The sequence below is a fragment of the Betta splendens genome, chromosome 19 (assembly GCF_900634795.4).
Source record: "Betta splendens chromosome 19, fBetSpl5.4, whole genome shotgun sequence".
NCBI lineage: Eukaryota > Metazoa > Chordata > Actinopteri > Anabantiformes > Osphronemidae > Betta > Betta splendens.
In genome coordinates, this window is record NC_040898.2 from 6,846,818 (window position 1) to 6,865,715 (window position 18,898).

At 49.7% G+C, this 18,898-nt stretch overlaps 2 protein-coding genes across 2 annotated transcripts; one reads left to right on the top strand and one right to left on the bottom strand.

Moving 5' to 3' along the window:
* The first annotated feature begins 1,185 nt into the window (after nucleotides 1–1,185).
* On the top strand, nucleotides 1,186–8,655 carry hs3st3l (heparan sulfate (glucosamine) 3-O-sulfotransferase 3-like). The gene is made up of 3 exons (XM_029135142.3): nucleotides 1,186–1,983; nucleotides 7,445–7,674; nucleotides 7,767–8,655. Exons 1-3 carry the CDS (start codon nucleotides 1,514–1,516, stop codon nucleotides 8,153–8,155), a joined length of 1,089 nt encoding a protein of 362 aa, XP_028990975.1. The 5' UTR covers nucleotides 1,186–1,513; the 3' UTR covers nucleotides 8,156–8,655.
* Nucleotides 8,656–8,792: 137 nt separating this feature from the next.
* gsg1l2b (gsg1-like 2b) lies at nucleotides 8,793–16,580 on the bottom strand. The gene is made up of 5 exons (XM_029135143.3): nucleotides 16,107–16,580; nucleotides 15,460–15,507; nucleotides 13,701–13,853; nucleotides 10,352–10,463; nucleotides 8,793–10,255 (listed from the first exon to the last, which is right to left on the bottom strand). The coding sequence occupies exons 1-5, from the start codon at nucleotides 16,396–16,398 to the stop codon at nucleotides 9,955–9,957; spliced, it is 906 nt and encodes a 301-aa protein (XP_028990976.1). The 5' UTR covers nucleotides 16,399–16,580; the 3' UTR covers nucleotides 8,793–9,954.
* Between the last annotated feature and the right edge of the window lie 2,318 nt (nucleotides 16,581–18,898).

The window sequence follows — 18,898 nt, forward strand, 5'->3', positions numbered from 1 at the left end:
CCAGTCAAATCCAATTGAACAGGAAGTGGCTTTGTATTTCTGTACAGTTCTGTGAATGAGTCCCGGGACGAGGAACGACTGCATTCCATCAGAGGGCAAACAGAAACACGGAGCTCGACCAATACGTTCCCCTGTCATTTCCATTGTACTGACATCACAGATCCAGCTCAACACCTGCACGCAGTTCAACCCGGCTCCAAACTCTGGGGCCCACTTTTTTTTTTTTTTTTAACCAGCAACATTAATGGTTGAGCCGGAGTTGCCGTTTCTCGACGCAATGGACAATGGCGCGCGTGGGTCACATCTGCTGCGGGATAATGACGGGGTAAGCCAAATGGAACACAAAGTATGCATGTAGCCGCGTGCACGTGCACGTGCACGTGCGGGCTGGAAGGGGGAACTAATGAGTCTCCTATGAGCTATTATCCGTACCTTAGCTCCGCACTCTGCAATAATAAAAGCTAACACTGCAGAGCTCTCTATCGGGAGACTCCAGCGACGCACTCCTCTGCTAATGCAGGTGATAAAGCATCCACTGATCATGTCCGAACCGTTTTGTGGATCGAAAACAGCAAATACGCAGACAATATAATTCTCTTCTTTGGCCAAAACCAAGCGTATCTCACTGTAGACCGGCGATTTGAGGCGATTTGAGGATATTTGCGGCTGGTGGCCGAATGTGGGTTTACTTTGGGTTCGGGGTCAGCCATCTTTTGGCAGCTGCACTGTACAGTCTAATACTGTCTGACCACTAAGCCAATTATGTGATAAGTCTTGGAGTCAGCTGACTGTGATAAACCCAGGTCCACGGCCTCCAACGTCCCGCACCTCTTTACCCACCGGTGCATGTACGTGTCACAGTATTTTATACTCGTAAATATCTGTGAAATAAGCTCAGCAGCCAAACCGTGATATGGCACAAAGGAGAAGGACGGAGGAGAATATGTGGCAGACTCAAAATCAATCAATCATATTAGATGGGAGTGATAATGACACATATGGGGCGTGGGTTCCCCCAATAAATAACACTGGAATTAAACGCGCCTCAGGCCATGACCCTCCAATCAAAGGGGGGTGAGTGAGAGTGAGAGAGAGAGAGAGAGAGAGAGAGAGAGAGAGAGAGAGAGAGAGAGAGAGAGAGAGAGAGAGGTAGAGAAGTGGTGTGAGACGCAGAGTTGTCCCGTGGAGTGTAGAGCACACGTTTACCGAGCACTGAGCTGTGTTCTTCTCCACGGGATGGACGAGTAAGTGATCCCACCCTCAGAAAGTCACGAAGAAGGAAAAAAACTAGTTCAGTGGGGATGAATGGTGGACCGGTGAGTGTGGGGGGCCGGATGCGCCACGAGCGCGCAGCGTGAAGGCGGAGGAGAGCGCTAAGAGAAAGGGCGAGCGAGAGGGAGAGAGAGAGACTGTCCAAAGGTTAACGGCGTGGAAGCGGCGCTCCGGTCCTCTGGCGGGATGTGAGATGAACTCGCGGCAGAATGGCCCCGTATCCCCCATGGCTCTGTGAGGAATGGCAGCTTTTCACCGCCTCCATCATCCACACGCGGACCTGCGGCGGCTTTTCCACCGACTCACCGTCGCGTCCTCTCTGAGCATCCTCTGCTTCTCCCTCGCGTACCTCCTCACCGGATGCTGCGAGTCGCAGCTGGCCGACGGCTCCGAGGCGAAGACGCCCGCGCGCGACTCGGCGGCGTTCGGGTCGGCATGGCCGTACGACCGGAACGCCACCGGCGGCGCCCCGGAGGGCACGAGCGGCGCCGGGGAGGGCGCGTTGGGCGCGCGCGCCGGCCCGGAGGCGAACGGCTCGGGGAAAGAATGGACGGCCACCCGGAGGCTGCCCCAGGCTCTGATCATAGGCGTGAAAAAGGGGGGAACCAGGGCTCTGCTGGAGTTTCTGCGCCTCCACCCGGACATCCGCGCGCTCGGGTCGGAGCCGCACTTCTTCGACCGGCATTACGCACGGGGATTGGATTGGTACAGGTAGGCTACGCGCACCGTGAGCGAGGAATCAGCAAAGTAGACGAGTGCAGTGTGATCAGTATTTTTCATTTTTTCATTGAAAAGCGTCTTGATAAAATAATATTAGTCTGAAAAGTCTAATACACGTGTTTCCCTTAAAGCAACCAGCTTTAGGAGAAGCACTATGTGATTCTCCTAAAGCCCAGAAATAAACACAACCAAACCATTGTTTTTCAGCCTAAGTCAGTGTGAGTTCTGACTTTGAAAAAGCACTTTCTAAAATAGATTTTCAGCCGAAAAATGCCAATTAGTAACTTTCCATAGGATGAAACGACCCTATTCGTGCTGAATGTTTGCATACCCCAACATGTCCACAGCTATTCCACCGAGGTTTAGGTGACAATCAAATAGACTTTGCCATCTGGCTATGCCAATCTGCGTGTGTGTGTGTGAGTGTGTGTGTGTACAGTAGGGAGAGCGAGGCCTTGCGGGATGAGTCCTCGCAGAGCTGCAGAGTAATCATCTCTGGAGCCTGAGCCAGATGTTACTGTTGTCATGTGGCTCTGTTCTCAGTCTGTTAAATGCAAACTTGGAAGCAGTCACAAGGCACGCACACATGAATGCGATTCGGGGGGGGAATCACACATGGGCCGAGTCAAGTCGCTCCACTGTGGGACAGTAAAGACACGGTTCTCGGTCCAAAGGCACGATTACAGAGTCCTTCCTTTTGCTTTTGGTCGTGCTCATCAGAAGTGAACGCACCCAAACTGTTCCGAATATGACAGATTAAACCCGCATCCAAATCGGGATGCAGTGGCGTGCTGTCGACCAGCTTATAGTATGTTACTGGGTCTGACCAGCGCCACTGGCTCTGCTCTGGGATGATGTTTGGCATCTCAGCATCAATTTACCCTGCAGTCAAACCGTGAGCTGCTTGGTGTTTACATGTCAAGAAAGAAAATCAGAATGGTAAGATTTGGAAGTAGTGGAGAAGCTGTGTGTGTGTGTGTGTGTGTGTGTGTGTGTGTGTGTGTGTGTGGCCATGCCAGCGCCACCCCAGACTGTCGTGAGTTCCTCCGCCCGGGGGGGGGGGCAGATGGGCCTCGCCGCGCGTCGAGCCACTTGACATCACTGTCAGCTCTGTCAACTGACCTTTGACCCCAGGTCACTTTACGCTGGGAGTTAATGATGTGTTCATGCCACTTCATAGCGACCCGCACGCCCTGAGTACACACTGACAAAGGCTGCCTAACAGAAAAACACACACACGCAACGAAATCTACTTCACTTTGAGAATGTTTTCTTGGATCTTAAAGGATTAATATGGTTAATTACAAATCATGTTTTCCATCTTTTATGTAACACAGCAAAACAACATTTAAACAGTTAATGTGACAAAACGTTTTAGGTTCAGACAGAAATGAGCATATACTGTATATGACATGATCCTTTAAGAGATCCTTTCCTCAGGATCATTCCTGGTCTCTGCCAGAGTAAAGTAAAGGTTTTCAGTCAGCTTCGCCAGCACATCTGAGATCAGAGGCCCTGACAAAGATCCACTAATGGCGTGTGCGGGGGGAGATGGGATCTGGACCTGGAGACGGGCTGGAAGTTTCCTCCGCGCTGCGATGTCTGGGATCGATAGCGCCATCTCCTCGGCCTGACCTTGGCTTGACTCTAGCGTCGGGGCGGTGAGCGGCGGTCAGCTCGGCTTCTGTTACAATTAGCAGGAAGCTTTATTTTATCCTACGCTGGCACGGCCCACCCCTCTTCCTCTTCCTCCTCCTCCTCCTCAGACACACGCAGCTCATGTTACACAGCTCTCTCTTCCTCCGCGGCTCCGGAGGAACCCGTTGATGCCGTTCGGCCGAGCCGTCGCATCGCAGCTTCTTGATCGAGAGACGGCACGTGACAGGCGGGCGGGTGAAATAAAGCACCCATATCGTAATGGCCGTGGAGATAAGGACGGGGGGGGGGCTGGAGGTGAAAGGGTGAAGTCAATTTCACCGCAGCCTCACACATCTCTGCTGACCTTTGCTTCAACCTGGGGGACCGTCATCAGAGCTGCTCTGGGATCTGTGTGTTCGGGTCCTGTCACAGTCCGTGGGGCCAGAAGTCTCCTGGTCTTTATCAATACCTTACTGATCCTGTCTTTGCATTGCTGGTATTTGTTGCCTCTATTATCTTCCAATAATAATATTAATAATAATAATAATAATATTTAATATATATATATATTTTTTTATATTTTGATCATCACACACCATGAGGCTGGAATTACTCCATCTATTCACAGTCAGCTGCTCCGACGGCACCCATTCATTTGCAATTCATATTAAACTCGTTAAGGGGAGGCTTTTAAATTCATACCCATACATCGGGCGGCTTTGTCCCGCGATGACACAGCACATGGCGCCACTTGTGTGTGTGTGTTTTTTTTTTCTCCGTGTTTGTACAATGGGGCATAATTGGCATGCAAATCGCGGAAGAATAGCTGCCAAAACATTAGACGCTCCGCAGGATTTAGTGGGCGGGAATTAGCGGCAAACACAACAAAAAAGAAGGCCGATTTTACGATGAATCCGATTTGTCGAGCTGCGACTGGTATCAGATAGTGTTCTGGCGTGACACGGCGAAAGGGCGACGCACTGTAAATCCAGAGGTTGGCGCTGTATGGGACGTGTGGCTCGCTGTGCAGGGTTCAGGTGGGCCGGTCCGGTTGCCGCACTGTACCGGGGGAGATCACCATAAGGCCCAGACGGGTGGGGCAATCAGGCCCTCATTAAGGCCCTCCCCTGGGGCGTCAGAGGCGTAGGTGTGGGGGGCGAGGGGGGGCGTGGGGCCCCCTCCGTGATGGATGTCTCCTGGAAGTGGACAGGGCACAGCCACAATGGACCGGGCCCTTAATGGTCCCCCACACCGAGGAAATGGATGAGCGCTCCCTCAATAACACGCACCGACATGCTCATGCATGTGGACGCACAAATACACAATCAAACGCTATATTTGGCCCACGGGAAGCGGCGGGACACGGATCATCGAGGAAGTCGATCCTTCGGGCCATTGTTTCCATCCTGGAGCAAATATCAAAGACAGAACAGGGCAGATTTTGCATCTTTTAATTTTTACACAGGCTTTTAAAAAATTTCCTGTGTGTGATGAACATTTTTGATTGCTTCACATTCATTACTAGCACACACACACACACACACACACACACACACACACACACACACACACACACACACACACACACACACACACACACACACACACACACACACACACACACGCTGCATGACACAGCATGCTACTGATGGGGCTCCCAGTTCCCCCAGTCTCCACCTGCCACTCTCGGTCCCAGCTGAGGCCTGGTCCTGGTGGGACATGACCATCCTCAGTGCGTCCCCTCACATTTACACCCACACCTTCATGCTCCACACGCCCCATCGTACGGGGTTTATTAAAATACACCAGTCACACCCGCCTGAATATTCACCCTCAGCCCCCACAGGATCAATAGCCAGTGGCCTCGCTCGGCCTGCACTAATTCACCAGGGACGCTTGCTGGAATATTGGGAAGCGGTCAACAAAAGCGAGGTTCCTCAGAGGCAAACAGAGGCTTATTATAAGCTGCTGGATAATCCCCCGTGTTCATCATACCGGATGTTTGATCTCACTCTCAGCAGTCGATGAGCAGCGTAAGGCGGGTTTTAAACTGTCAATTAATTCAGCCCTTGGTTTGGACACATGGTGTCGGCCGCGACGGTGCCGTCGGCCGCATGTTCAAGTTCGCCTGGACTGAAAAATAACTTTATGAGCGTTTTTGGCCCAATATTAAAACAATGTTGCTGTCAGGGGACACAGGACCCCCTCTCTGTTAAACAAAGATAGAAATGAACTTACGATTACATGCACAAAGACCAACTGTCTCTGGTTTTACTCAATACGTGGCTCATGAATAAAATCATGAGGTAAATATGAATATTAATAAGAGCATGATAAATGAATAATGATTATAAGTATGTTTGATGCACTGAAGTGTAACTGTTTTTAAATCTCGGTGAAGCCCCGGTTACAGGCGTTATCAAAGCTGAAGTATTGGACTGTAGATGCATATTCAGTTTTCAGAGAGAGCGTTGTTTCTGATGGTTACTGTTCGCTCCAAACTCACAGCAAAACGCATATTTATAATCCATCCTGTGTTTTACTGGCGCTCTTCGGGGCGGTAATTAGCTCTTTGTGCTTAGGTAATGGTGTGGGGCTCTTGGCTCTGAGGCGATCCACAGACAGATTGCTAATGGAGCTGCATTTGTGTCCACCCCCATCATTCCTTCATCAGTCAACATCCTGTTCAGTGGAAACACGGGGCTCCGAGACAGACTCACAGTTATGGATCACGCAATCAGTAACGAGTGTAGTAAAAGTCCATCACACCCATCCTTTGTGTGTGTGTGTGTGTGTGTGTGTGTGTGAGCCTCAGACTCAGAGGCTCCTGCTTGTATTGCTCTGGGTACGGGAGTCAAAAGGGAAGTCTTCAGACTAAGTGCTGCCTCACACTGATCTGATCACATAAAATCACTCGGTGTGTGTGTGTGTGTGTGTGTGTGTGTGTGTAACACTGGGACCAGTTTGGGGGGGGGGGGCATGCATTGTGAGTGTTGTGTTGCAGCTGCGTCTGAAACCTGATCCGGTACCAGAGGACGGTCGGAGCATCCTGTCCTCAGCTCCAGCGTCGTGTCCCCTCTGGTCCGACTCTTGGTCTCGTTTACAGCATTTCATTGATACAGCTCTGAAATAGTAGACTGTATAAAAACAGTGTGCTTCCTTAAAAAGGGTTCTTAAACTGGAGACTCAAAAAAACTAAAAAAAATCAGTGATTTTGTATCGGCTGGGGATCAAATGTAAAACACAGACAGAAGCTGCTCTGATCAACCCATAGAACATAACACACCTTCTGTGGCCCTGTTAACAACTCAGGCTGCTGATTCAGAGCTCGTGCTACTGAGGCAGCGTGTGTTTAGCCCGTCAGCTGCTCAGGTGCGTGGCAGGTGTGCCGGCAGATGTCCCCGGGTTCCCAGTCGGTCCTGTGGGGCCTCCGGAGTCATTTATCTCTAAATGAATCCCATCTGCGGAACCTTCTGCTCTGAAGGTGGAGGTGACGAGAGAGAGAGAGAGAGGAAAGTCGCGTGTTTGTGTAGCGCAGCTGCCACATGCCTGCGGATCTGCACCGCTACTGTAAATATGCGTTGTCACCACTCAGTCTGGGAGAGAGGCATGTGAAACAATGTGTCCATAAGAGAGATGTCTATTGTTTTTATGAATATTTGTATATTCTCATATATTCTCTGTCCTCAACTTCCTCATTTCTCTAAATTTCCTGATTATTCTTATTTTAAAGCAAGTGTATAAAATATAAAATATTGCGTTTACGTCTATATTGTCGTAAGTTCCTGATCAAATTCAATGATTTTTTTTCCAGAAGTATGATGCCCAAGGCCCTGGACGGCCAGATCGTGATGGAGAAGACGCCGCGCTACTTCGTTACCGTGGAAACGCCCCAGCGGGTCCACGCCATGTCGCGGGACGTGAAGCTGATCGTGGTCGTCCGCGACCCCGTGACCCGAGCCATATCTGACTACACGCAGATCATCTCCAAGACGCCCGACATCCCCGCGTTCGAGAGCCTCGCCTTCAAGAACCGCACCACGGGTACGGCCTCGGGCTCCGCTGTCGGCTGACAGTAAAGGAGAACATGATGGCTCTGAACAAAGAGCCCTGACTCTGCTCTGCTCTGCCTCCAGGTCAGATCGACTCCCTGTGGAGCCCGCTGTGGATCGGCCTGTACGCCCAGCACCTGGAGCGCTGGCTGGCCTGGTTCCCCAGGAGCCAGATCCATCTGGTCAGCGGCGAGAGGCTCATCTCCGACCCGGCTGGAGAACTGGGCCGGGTCCAGGACTTCCTGGGCCTCCAGAGGATCATCACGGACAAGCACTTCTACTTCAACAAGACGAAGGGCTTCCCGTGCCTGAAGAAGCCGGAGGGCAGCAGCAAGCCCCACTGCCTGGGCAAGACCAAGGGGAGGACGCACGCCTCCATCGACCCCGCGGTGATGCGGCGGCTGAGGGACTTCTACAGGCCGCACAACCAGCGCTTCTACCGCATGACGGGTCAGGACTTCGGGTGGCAGTGATCCTGTCTGTACGACGGGAGCCAGCGTGCTTCCTCTTCCTCCTCGGTCCCGCTGGTTAAGAATTCAACGGCAATCAGTGCATACATATTGAGTAACATCCTCTACGCGTTGTTCTCGAAAAAGAGCGGGATGAATCTTTTATGCGGCAAGCAGCGCAGGGGCGGCCGGGAGAGTCTTTACACGAGCTCAGGTTTGACTGAGTGGTTTTGTATCCTTGAATAATGAATGTGGATAAATGGATGGAGGGGAAGGGGGGGGCGTGGATCGCTCGCCGCTCGGCCTCTCGGCCCGCTCGGCTTGAGTTAGCGCCGCGCCTGCGGAACCGCACCGGGGTTCTGTGAGCAAAGTGAAGGAACCACTGGAGGACGACCAAGCGAGCGGAAGCGGGCCGACCCGTCAGGAAGCTGTGAAAGGCCTGTTTACAGGGTTGGCATTTTTCAGTTTGCATGTATTTGCACTAATTTAACTGCATTCGACATAAAAAACTATTTTTTAAGCAACGCTGTTTCTTCTGTTTTCTTCGTTGATTACCACACAATGCTGCCGTAATAAGGGCCTGCTGATGAGGAAGATTAGAGCAGCCGCGTTTCAAATGTAAATCCGTTGAAGGGCCTTGTTACCGAGATGCAAAAGAGTCTAATGTAAATAATTTATTTATTTCTCTGAGTGATTCTATTTTGAAATGCTATTAAAATGTACAGGTGTAACACGTTCTGTATGTGTGTAATTACTGAAAAAAAGGACGACATCGCCACCTAGTGGACAATCACCGCATCTTCAGCGAAAAGTCCAGCAGAAACCAGTAAAAAGAAATTCCTTCTTTTTATTATGACACACCCTCCTCGTTTACCCCTAAATAATTATTTTCTCATAGAAATGTATTCGTATTAACATCTGAGGCTGCAAATAATAACCCACAAAAATTAGCTACAGAACACTACACAAAAAGTGCCAAGTCTGAGATACACAAACACACAACGACCCATGCTTCGGTTTTCACTGCAGACGCAGGAGGAGTTAAACGGAACCAGTTCCTTTTGAAACCAATGGATTCATAAAATACACAAATGTACATATTCAAATGCACTTAAAAGCACTGTAAATTACAATCGCTCCTTCCTCCGCAGTTCTGTAAATACATACGAAAAGTGTCCCGCAGTCAAGTAGTGAGTGGTTCAAACAGGTGCGCTCCTCTCGCCGGTGACGTTTGGCAGTTTGCACAGACAGCTACGAGGGAAACATCGCGAGACTCGCTCAGTGTGACGCGCGGGCGCGAGAGCGACGCTGCCGGGAGGTAAAGGCACTCGTGGGCCCGCGGGGCGCCTCGCGCAGCGCCGCGACGCGTCCACCGAGGAGCTCCGCCCACCTCTCACGTGACGCCGGTAAAGACGCGTCCCTCCGCCGCCCGGTGCCGCCCGGTCCGCGCGCGGGTGCCGTTCACCGCCGCCGGCTCCCTCTGGACCTTCGCTTTGGCAACGTGATTTAGCAACTTAGCACATTTCATCCGCAGGTGAATCGAACGCAACGAACAGAGGCGCGGTCCGTGACTCGCAGATGGAAGAGACTGAGGAGAAGACGCTGTTCGGGGACACAGAGCGTCATCTCATCTAACCTCCATTAACATCACATTATTGTTCAGGCAGAGGTGTGATGTGAACTAACGCCTACTAAAACAACTCTCCAGCCAAAAAAAAAAAAAAAAAAGGCTGGCTCCGCTACAGGTTATAACGAATGGAGCTACCGGTTCTGGTCGATCTCTGGCCCACTGGGACCGAACCGGCGGGTCCGTGGTGCCGGTTCTAGCAGTACTCCTCCCCCTGGGGGTCGGGGAGGTCGTTGAGGTCCAGGAAGATGGAGGCGCTGGAGAGCTTGCGGCCGTTGGACGACAGGTCCAGCAGCTCCTCGGCGGCGCTGGGCACCGAGCTGATGTACATGTCCCACACCTGCTCCGGGGAGTCCAGCTCCAGCAGCTTCTGCTTGATCTTCAGGTTCTTCTCGATGTTCCGCCGCTTGTGCTTGAACTCCAGGATGGTTTTGGTGTAGCGGTTGATGGTGGTGACGGAGGAGGCCATGCAGGCGGTGAAGGAGCTCCACGCCAGGCTGGAGGAAACAACGCAATGCATGGATTTGACGTGTACAGTGAATATATATGAACCGTTTATAAGTACAGCGTGCATCGCATCACAGGCTGCTCACATGTACGACCAGCTGTAGTCCCAGGTCTGGGGCTTCCAGTCCTCGGGGCCCAGGCTGACGGTCAGCTGGAAGGCTGTGGTGAACATCATGTGGGCCACCATACCCAGCAGACCTGCCACGCACAGGAGCGCAATCAATGCACTTCCCACCACTCACCACTGGGTGGCAGTGTTACGTAACATGAAGACGCGCTGGTCAGTTTAAAGCTGACGGGCTGCATTTTTCAGGGATATGTGATAATCGGTTAATACTGATGATGATTAATACTATTACTTTATACTACTAATACTACTTTATACTTAATACTATTAATGAGATAACTGCTGATCAGTGGTCATAATGTTAAGCTGGATCAATGCATCATCATTTCCTCAAGTACACTTTCTAATATTGTTTCTCATATTCTTTCATTTCTCTTAGCCGTGTGTCAGATCTTTGCAGGAGCCCGAGCTTTGTCTTTTGCTCACGCTAGACGCCCCGCGGGCCTTAAACCAGAGCAGGAGTCAAAACCAGCATGTGTAGCCCGAGCAATCCGATTACCGCCCTAAGCCCCCAAATCCCCGCGCTGAACAAGGAGTGCACCAGATTCAGCGCCCAACACCTAAATTCTCATCTCATCCTCTCACTGCTCATGTTTATTCTTTAAAAAAAAATGTCCCGGTTCGGTTTCATCCCGGTGTTTTGTGGATCAGCGACAGCTTTGTGTCTGTCTGAGTGGGGACAAATCTGTGATCTGGGTTTTCACGCGACGTCCGGTCGTGAGATAATTATTCTTGTTCTCCTCATGCCAGGTCGTATAATTCCACATGGAGTCAATGCGGGTCAGACCCGGTTGTTTATTTTTAGTGGCAAAATGCCCACAAGGCCACACGGCATCAAACACAGCAAGCTTCTTACATTGTGTGGCTGCACTACAGAGAATTTGCTTAACAGCTGGAATAATAACTTCAACAGCCAGTAGGGGGCAGCATTGTTCAGAAAAAAACCCAACCAGAGGAGAGGAAGGTTTTTAATTGAGCTACAATCAGTAAAAAAGTCCTCCTATATCTCATAATCCAGTCTGAGCGTTGACGGGTTGATTCTACTCCTCAAAACCTTTAAAACAAACTGTGATGTGGATTACGTTGTTTCGTGTTAGCAATACCTATACACTGCTGCAAACAGTGATTTAGAAGGGTCATTGAATGCCACACGGTGCCAGATGGGTCTAAGGAAATCTTGATTGCAATCTGTGTCACAGGTTTAAGGATTTCTGAAAACTGCCCGGTGGATGTAGGGCTTCAACATAAACAACAAACGCACGTAGAGACCCGTTTATCAATCCCCATCATCCATCTGCGCTGCTTTTTGAAGACGGATCGACAAGGTATTGGAACCAGAAATGGATCTATTACTGATTTTGAATCAGAAGTACTGATAAATATGATGCAAACGAGTCAAAATAAGTGTAAGGGTTGAAATCCAAGCTGCTTTTTAGGAGCGTTGCTCTAATTATGGATGAAATCAAATCAAGTGTGTCGACGCTTCAAGGATCGGTAACACTGTGCTGCTGTCAGGAGGGGAAAATAATCTACTTAAACTGCTGCTAAGACACTAGATGTCCTATTTCTCCCGTTTACCTTGAGACCACACCCAAAGACAAAAGCGCTGCTGCCAGGATGCGGCGGCTTGTGATGTCCCGTCTAGTTGTTACCTAATAAAGTGTCAGTGAGTGAAGGTGTGTGAATCAGTGTACAGATGTTTTAGTGCAGGATTAGATTATGGCCCTGAATTGAACCACAGCATCCTATAGGAACATGATTGTTAATCATCAAACCCTCTATCTATTAAAACACAACAACCAATTAAAAGTGTAGCTTTTCCAGAGCCGATAAAATTTATCATCCACAACTAAAAACTAAACGCAAACCACCTTTAAATGTTTTTCTCAATGTGAACATTTTACAGCAGCACTAAAGCCTCTGTAATAGAGCTGGGGAGCCGTTACACAAACCCCACAGAACAGTGCGTGTGAACATGCAGGGTTCCCCTCCCTCGTTCGCGCGAACGCCTTATTTCTCCAGAATCGGAGTCGTGCATGAATAAAACATGTGAGAGCGGGCGCGGAGTCAGAGCAAGGCCACGAGGGCTCAACTCGCTGGAGCCTGACTGATGAGGGGCTCCGCTGGCGTCTCGCAGCTAAAATGAAATGACAACAACTGTTTCTCTGCTTTTTGTGCGGTGGCTGTTTCAACTTTTCAGTTGTTTGTGTGCTGCCGCCCTCATAAAATCCACTACGCCTCCAAAGTGTCTGGCATTTCTGGCAACCGTTCAGCTGAAGCCTTATAGTACAGGAATCTGTGTTATGTTGCTAAAGCTAAGCAGGAGCCAGTTTGGTCACACTTCACCTTGTGAGCGCTGCCAAAAACACACTTTCTATCTGGTTTTGCCACTTTACAAATGTCACCATGAAGCAAACCTTGACGCTTTGACCAGTGGGGGCACCGTCCGCTGTTTGGGGCGTAGCAGACAACAAAGGAGGCTTAGCTGAGTCAGTCAGAAATCAAGGCCTTTCTCATATTGGGAGAACCTCCAAATCCCAACCGATCAATACGCAGCCTTAGACTCAGCAAGATCTAAATACCGTGTTTCAGAAAGTTGCCCCAGCTCTTTGTCAACGAAGCCATTATTGCACACAAGGGATTCCTCTGTAGACATAGTGCTGAATGGTTCAAGGAAGACATTTGCTGATCTATGTCTTTAAACCAGAGTGGGCGTAGCTCTGGCTTCAGCATTAAAAGCAGTTGGATGATATTTACCTAACTGTAACTACCTCCCTGAGAAAAACACCTATTGTTCCATCCAGGCACGGTTCCTTTTCATCCCATTCACTGAATATAGCAGAACCGGTGCAGTCCATAGGCTGCAAAACTTTCAAAATCATAGAGCATGTTCAACGTGTGGACCCAGGTTCTACGTGAAGTCAACCGTTGAGCCTATGCTTCCTGAGGCGAATCTGTCAAGTCGGCAAAACACTGAGTCATTGCTGCTGAACAGAATATCGTCCCCTGCTGATTTACTGCCTGAAGTGTGGTAGCCGGCATCATTTTCACAGAGTGGATTAGAGGGAAGGTCATTGTTAATTCCTCCACCGAGAGAGGGGGCAGCCTGCAAACTGGCTGGAAATCTTCTTGGGGGCTAAGACCTAGCCACTGGCCTGAATATGTGCTGGCCGAACGCCAGAATGAAAGCGAAAGTCAAACTGATGTTCAAATGAATAACCAGCTCAAACCAACACGGAGAATGTATTGATCCCTGCGTATAAATGCGATTCATTCAGATATTGTATCGACTCTATGGTGCCACTCACCTGAGAGCACAGTGAATATGGCAGCGAAGGCGTTAAGCTTGAGGCCATCGATAACGTTGCCGAAGTGGCACACCTCTATGGACATGAGGATGCCGCCGGTGGCCAGGAGGAGGATGTACAGGCACTCTGCAACAATGCACAGCCACAGCACTCCTGTGGGAAGAGAGAGAGAGAGAGAGAGAGAGAGAGAGAGAGAGAGAGAATAAGGCAAATTATGTTATGGATGTGTTGCGTGAAAGGTGGAGGAGGTGTGGAGATGGGAAGTGAGAAGGAGGTCAGAGATGGGGGTGGGTAACGGAATACGGGTGTGCAAGGGCAAAGGGAGAGCAAGGCACGAGAAGGTAAGGAGCTGGTGGGGGAGAATGCGAGGGGGATAGGTGGCCCGGTGACCGTGTCATCCATATCGTTAACCTTCACGGTCACAGGAAGGATATATGATGTACCGAGGGACGTTCAGCCTCCTGAGCTCCTGGCTCTGTGCATGATAGGGTGAAACATCAATGGAGTTAAAAGCCTGTAAACGTGAGATGCAGTGTAAGTGCATAAATTAGCCAAGGGCAGGTGGTTATTGTGTGGTTAATTAATCACATGTAATACACCACTCACCCACAGCATCTTTGAGTGAATTATGGCCAGAGTTGCAGGCTACCAATAGATTTCTTTGATTCATTTCATAATTAGATCTTGAATAGGAAGGAAAATGGCCTTTGACAACGTCTAAGGCTTCATCATGAGAGACGCCTCCTAATTTTGCTCTGATGCAGTACATCTACTTTTCAGCCAGTTGATTCCAGCATGTGGTTGAGATCAAGATGAAGCAATAGAGAAGGTCTCCACTGGAAGTAAAGACAGTTGTGCTGCTTGAGAACAGAAATCCACACAGGGCCTGGCAGAAGGGTCGCTTCTCCTCAACTGCTCCTCTCAGTGTCTCGGCTCTTTTATTCACGGATCACTGTCACTGTCATCGTTTTCTTTGAATAAAAGTAAACACCGGCCGGTTCCAAATCTCTAAATCGCTGCCCACACCTTGGCTTTATTCACGTACTGCAGGTATGTGCTGAGTCTAAGGGCTCACGGTGTTTTTGTTCTAGTCTCTCCATAGGCCTTTAGGGCATAGTCCATGATGTGATGAAGGTTCTGTATGGATTCCAAGGATGGGGGCGGAATCTAGTGTAGTCAGAGAATATAAACGAAAAAATGGGGCCAAGAACGGAAGGAAACCGATGCAGCTGCTGAAAGCGCCCATCCTTCGCTATCTCTCACCCACTCCCGTGGATCTGATCTATCGGGATATTTGGTCTTCAAAATTCCACTCATGTCCGTCCCAACAGGGGGATGAAGCAATTAGGCCTTGAAGTCACAGAGAGCCCACGTCAGCGGCATCCTCACCTACTGTAGCTCTCCAGACACCTCATTTGCACGGACTCTCCTCTTAGATTACCCACAGGACAGATGTGGCTTTTAGGGGTCAGTGGATGCTCAAGCAGCAGAACCCATTGGATTGTATCACGTTGTCGAACAAACTCAGCAGCAGCTTAGTTACAGCAAGCAGAAAACAGCCTTTGTAAAGGTAGAGGTAAACGTTTACAAACCCTGAAAAATGTGCGTTACTCCTTTAGTGGAAACTCCCATTACAGCATTCCATCAATCACTGGATGAAGCCTTGATGCTTCAGGTCTGGTTTGTGTTTTCTGTGTTCTCTCTGCCTGTGAATCTGTGCTGTAACTGACAATATGAGCATATAAACATCAGTGCTTACCTCTTTCATTTGAAGGTGCAACGTAAATGAAACTTCTGCATTTTTCACCTGTAAGAGAAGATAAATCATCAAATAAATAAATAAATCAAATAATACCAGGCACTTCCTGTTGCTTCACTTTACAGAATCGGGTCCAGTTTGAGTTGCGGTCTCAGCTACAACTTTCTGACAGCCAGCTTGTGGCACTAGATGCGTATTGGCCGAGCTTCCTCCTATCAACTGTCGCCTCAGCGGCTCGCAGCTGACTGGTCCTGGGGTGAATAATGAAGCAGATATAAGCCTTAATCCTTTTCTCTGTGTGTTTGTTCTGAGACAATACAATCCAGAGGTTACGAAAACGCAGAAAAACATTTTTTGGGAATATGTCCGAATCAATTCAAGAAAAAAAAAATGATTTCTGCTTTTTCTTTTCGACGTCAAACACTTTTAAAACCTCATCACTAGTTTAATAAGTCCTGGTGGACGTAAACTCACTGACACGCGCGGATTTGTGACATTAACCAGATCGTTGGTTCTATTCTGACGCACGACCCGTCTTGACTCCTTCCAGACGCACGTGCCGGTGCGTGGCGCACATCTCCCTGCGCGCGCACCGCTCGGCGCTCCGGGTCCCGGTCGCGCGCTCGTTCCCCCGCCTCGGAACTTACCGGACATGTTGATGTTCTGCTCGCAGGAGAACCAGATGCCCGTGTGGAACTTCCTCATCACGTACTTGTCCTCGCCGGTCTCCCAGATGTACTGCACCGTGCGCGTGTCGTTGTAGCTGGAGCTGTTGTAGCCGATGCAGAACGACTGCTTGACGGTGGTGCAGAACGGCTTCACCACCTTCCGCGTGCCCTCGCACCAGTAGCTGGTGGTGAGAGCCGACACGGCGAGGAACAAGGCGACAAAGTTCAAGGTGAGAGCCAGCGATGCTCTCCGCCGCCGGTCTATCCCCATAACGGCGACCGGAGGACTGAGGACGCCTGACTTAATCCCTCGGCTCGTATGACACCAGATTGTGGCGACTTCTCCTCCTCAAATCCTCATAATCCGGTTATTCCCGTTAATATATCCGCGGCTAATTATCTCGGCGCGACCGACTCCTACAGCGCTCCACTCACATCTGCTCCTCCAGCGCTGCCCACGCTCTCATATTGTAGGCAACCACCCCATACCCCCCCCCCCCCCCCATCACAGACACACGCGCGCGCGCGCGCACGCACGCAAACACATCGCTCAGTGTCGCGGAGCGCTCGTGTCACAAAGGAGCGGAGCAGCAAAATCATCCCGTAGAAACGAACGTTCGTATTAGTTTTTGTTAAACCTTTGGGTGGAGTTTGCTCCGAAATCGTGAAGTTATATTTAGATTAAAAGTCAAACAGAAAGGAGAAAAGTATAACGCTCACAGCCAAAGTTTATCACTGAGGGACGATGGCGCCAGCAGGAGAATGGCTGAGCCGGTGTTGGGTCGGGCCGGCTTTTTCAGGCTGAGACACTGATGGACCCGTGAAGGTGGTGAAGCTGAGCCCTGAACGGATCCAAACACAACTTGCTAATATTGTGTGGCAGGTTTATCTTGTATGACTGTGTGTGTTTGCTCCCAGGGTATCCAGCGCATTGTGATGTCCATCAGTAATTTCCTCCGGCTACATTCTGAGGATATGAATAACGGTGTGTGTGTGTACGTGTGTGTGTGTGTGTGTGTGTGTGTGTGTGTGTTAGCGGGAGGCTGTCGAGGAACTCCATACATTTGTCCCATGAGATTAAAAGTCATCATTCTTTTCCCCTTTGCCCTTGTGATCTACTACACACACACACACACACACACACACACACACACACACACACACACACACACACACACACACACACACACACACACACACACACACAATACACAATACAATTCATTATGCTTCAGCCAGTATTCCTTCCCCCAGTCAAACCATAATGATCTTTATTAATAACAGTGACGTGTGCACTGCTTCTGCTCCCAATCATAGTGTCAGTGCGTGGTTGTGTGTGCCAGATATAATCAATAGTGGGACACACACACACACACACACACACACACACACACACACACACACACACACACACACACACACACACACACACACACACACACACACACACACGTCCTCGGGCTGTGTCACCTTCAGGATGATCTATACAGTTACTGTGGAGGGAAGGACTCACTGAGTGGACCGGCTCCTTCTTTGCCCTGAAGGTAGAAAACCATCAAGGACTCGCGATGGAATCTTGCAGGACCTGACGAGCTCCTTGACGAGAGGGGACGTCAAGGGTCCCACGGGCAGGCCGTGTTTATGAATACGTGCATGAATGGATCCACATTTATACCAATGTGAGGTTTGAGTTACATACAGTACATGTATGTACTGATTATGAATGAAAGATCGTCAGCGCTCACACACTGGGGAGATGAACCTGCAGCTGTTAAACGTCTGGGCTGCTCCCACTGAGCGAGGGAATAAACAGCAGCGAATTCATAAAGAAAATACACAATAAAAGTCCTTGCATTTTATGCTGATAAATGAAGAGCAGACGCAACTCCTATTACAGCGTGACTCACACTTTGAAGTTAAAACATTTACATAACGAAGACAATAACAGTAGAAGTGATGTTTTATAGGCGGCATTCTGAACATATTGCTTTTATTTTCCAACACGCTCGTTTCAATAAAATATCTTTACATCCTTTTAGCTCGGTGAATTTTACAGTTTACAGTTTACAGTTTAGTTCGCTGTATTCAGACACTTCCATTCCTCCCATTGCTCTTGTAGAGTCGCGCCTGCGCTGAATGAGAGCGAGCTGTCGCCCGCAGTCTGACGGACGCTGGCACCCGACTCACCCCGTCACTCCTCGCGCGCATTCATTTCCATAATTACCGCCTCGCCAGGGCCACGCGCGCATATGCCCGATATAATATGTACGTGTGCCCCACGCGCACGCGTACGGAGGCCCAATCACGGCGTCACGTTTGAAATTGCTCGCCGCTCCTTATTCCCGACTTCGCTTATCAGCGACGGATGGCTCTTCAGCTGATGAGGTGGGAGTTTTCCATTTGGCCGCGTCCAACTCCATTTGTTGGGCGGGCGGCTGTAGTAGGCCGCGTTTGACTGACAGAGCTTTGTGCGGCCCGCGCGGAGCAACCGAGGGCTCAACAAATCGTCCTATTAAATATTAAAACAGGAGAACTTGTCAGACATGATCTGCTGCTGTCCACCGGGTTTCATTGCCATGAAAAATATGCACAAAACGAGGAGAGTGAGGCTTGAATTATTCCATTCACAACGTTATTCACGTTCGATTTAACGAGTGGGCACTCGTGTCAATAAAACATGATGCCTTCACGTCTGAAACCAAATATTATTTGGATTTAAGCTTTTATTTCCTCTGTTTGTCAGGAGAGAATGCTGCTATAAAAGTGAGCCC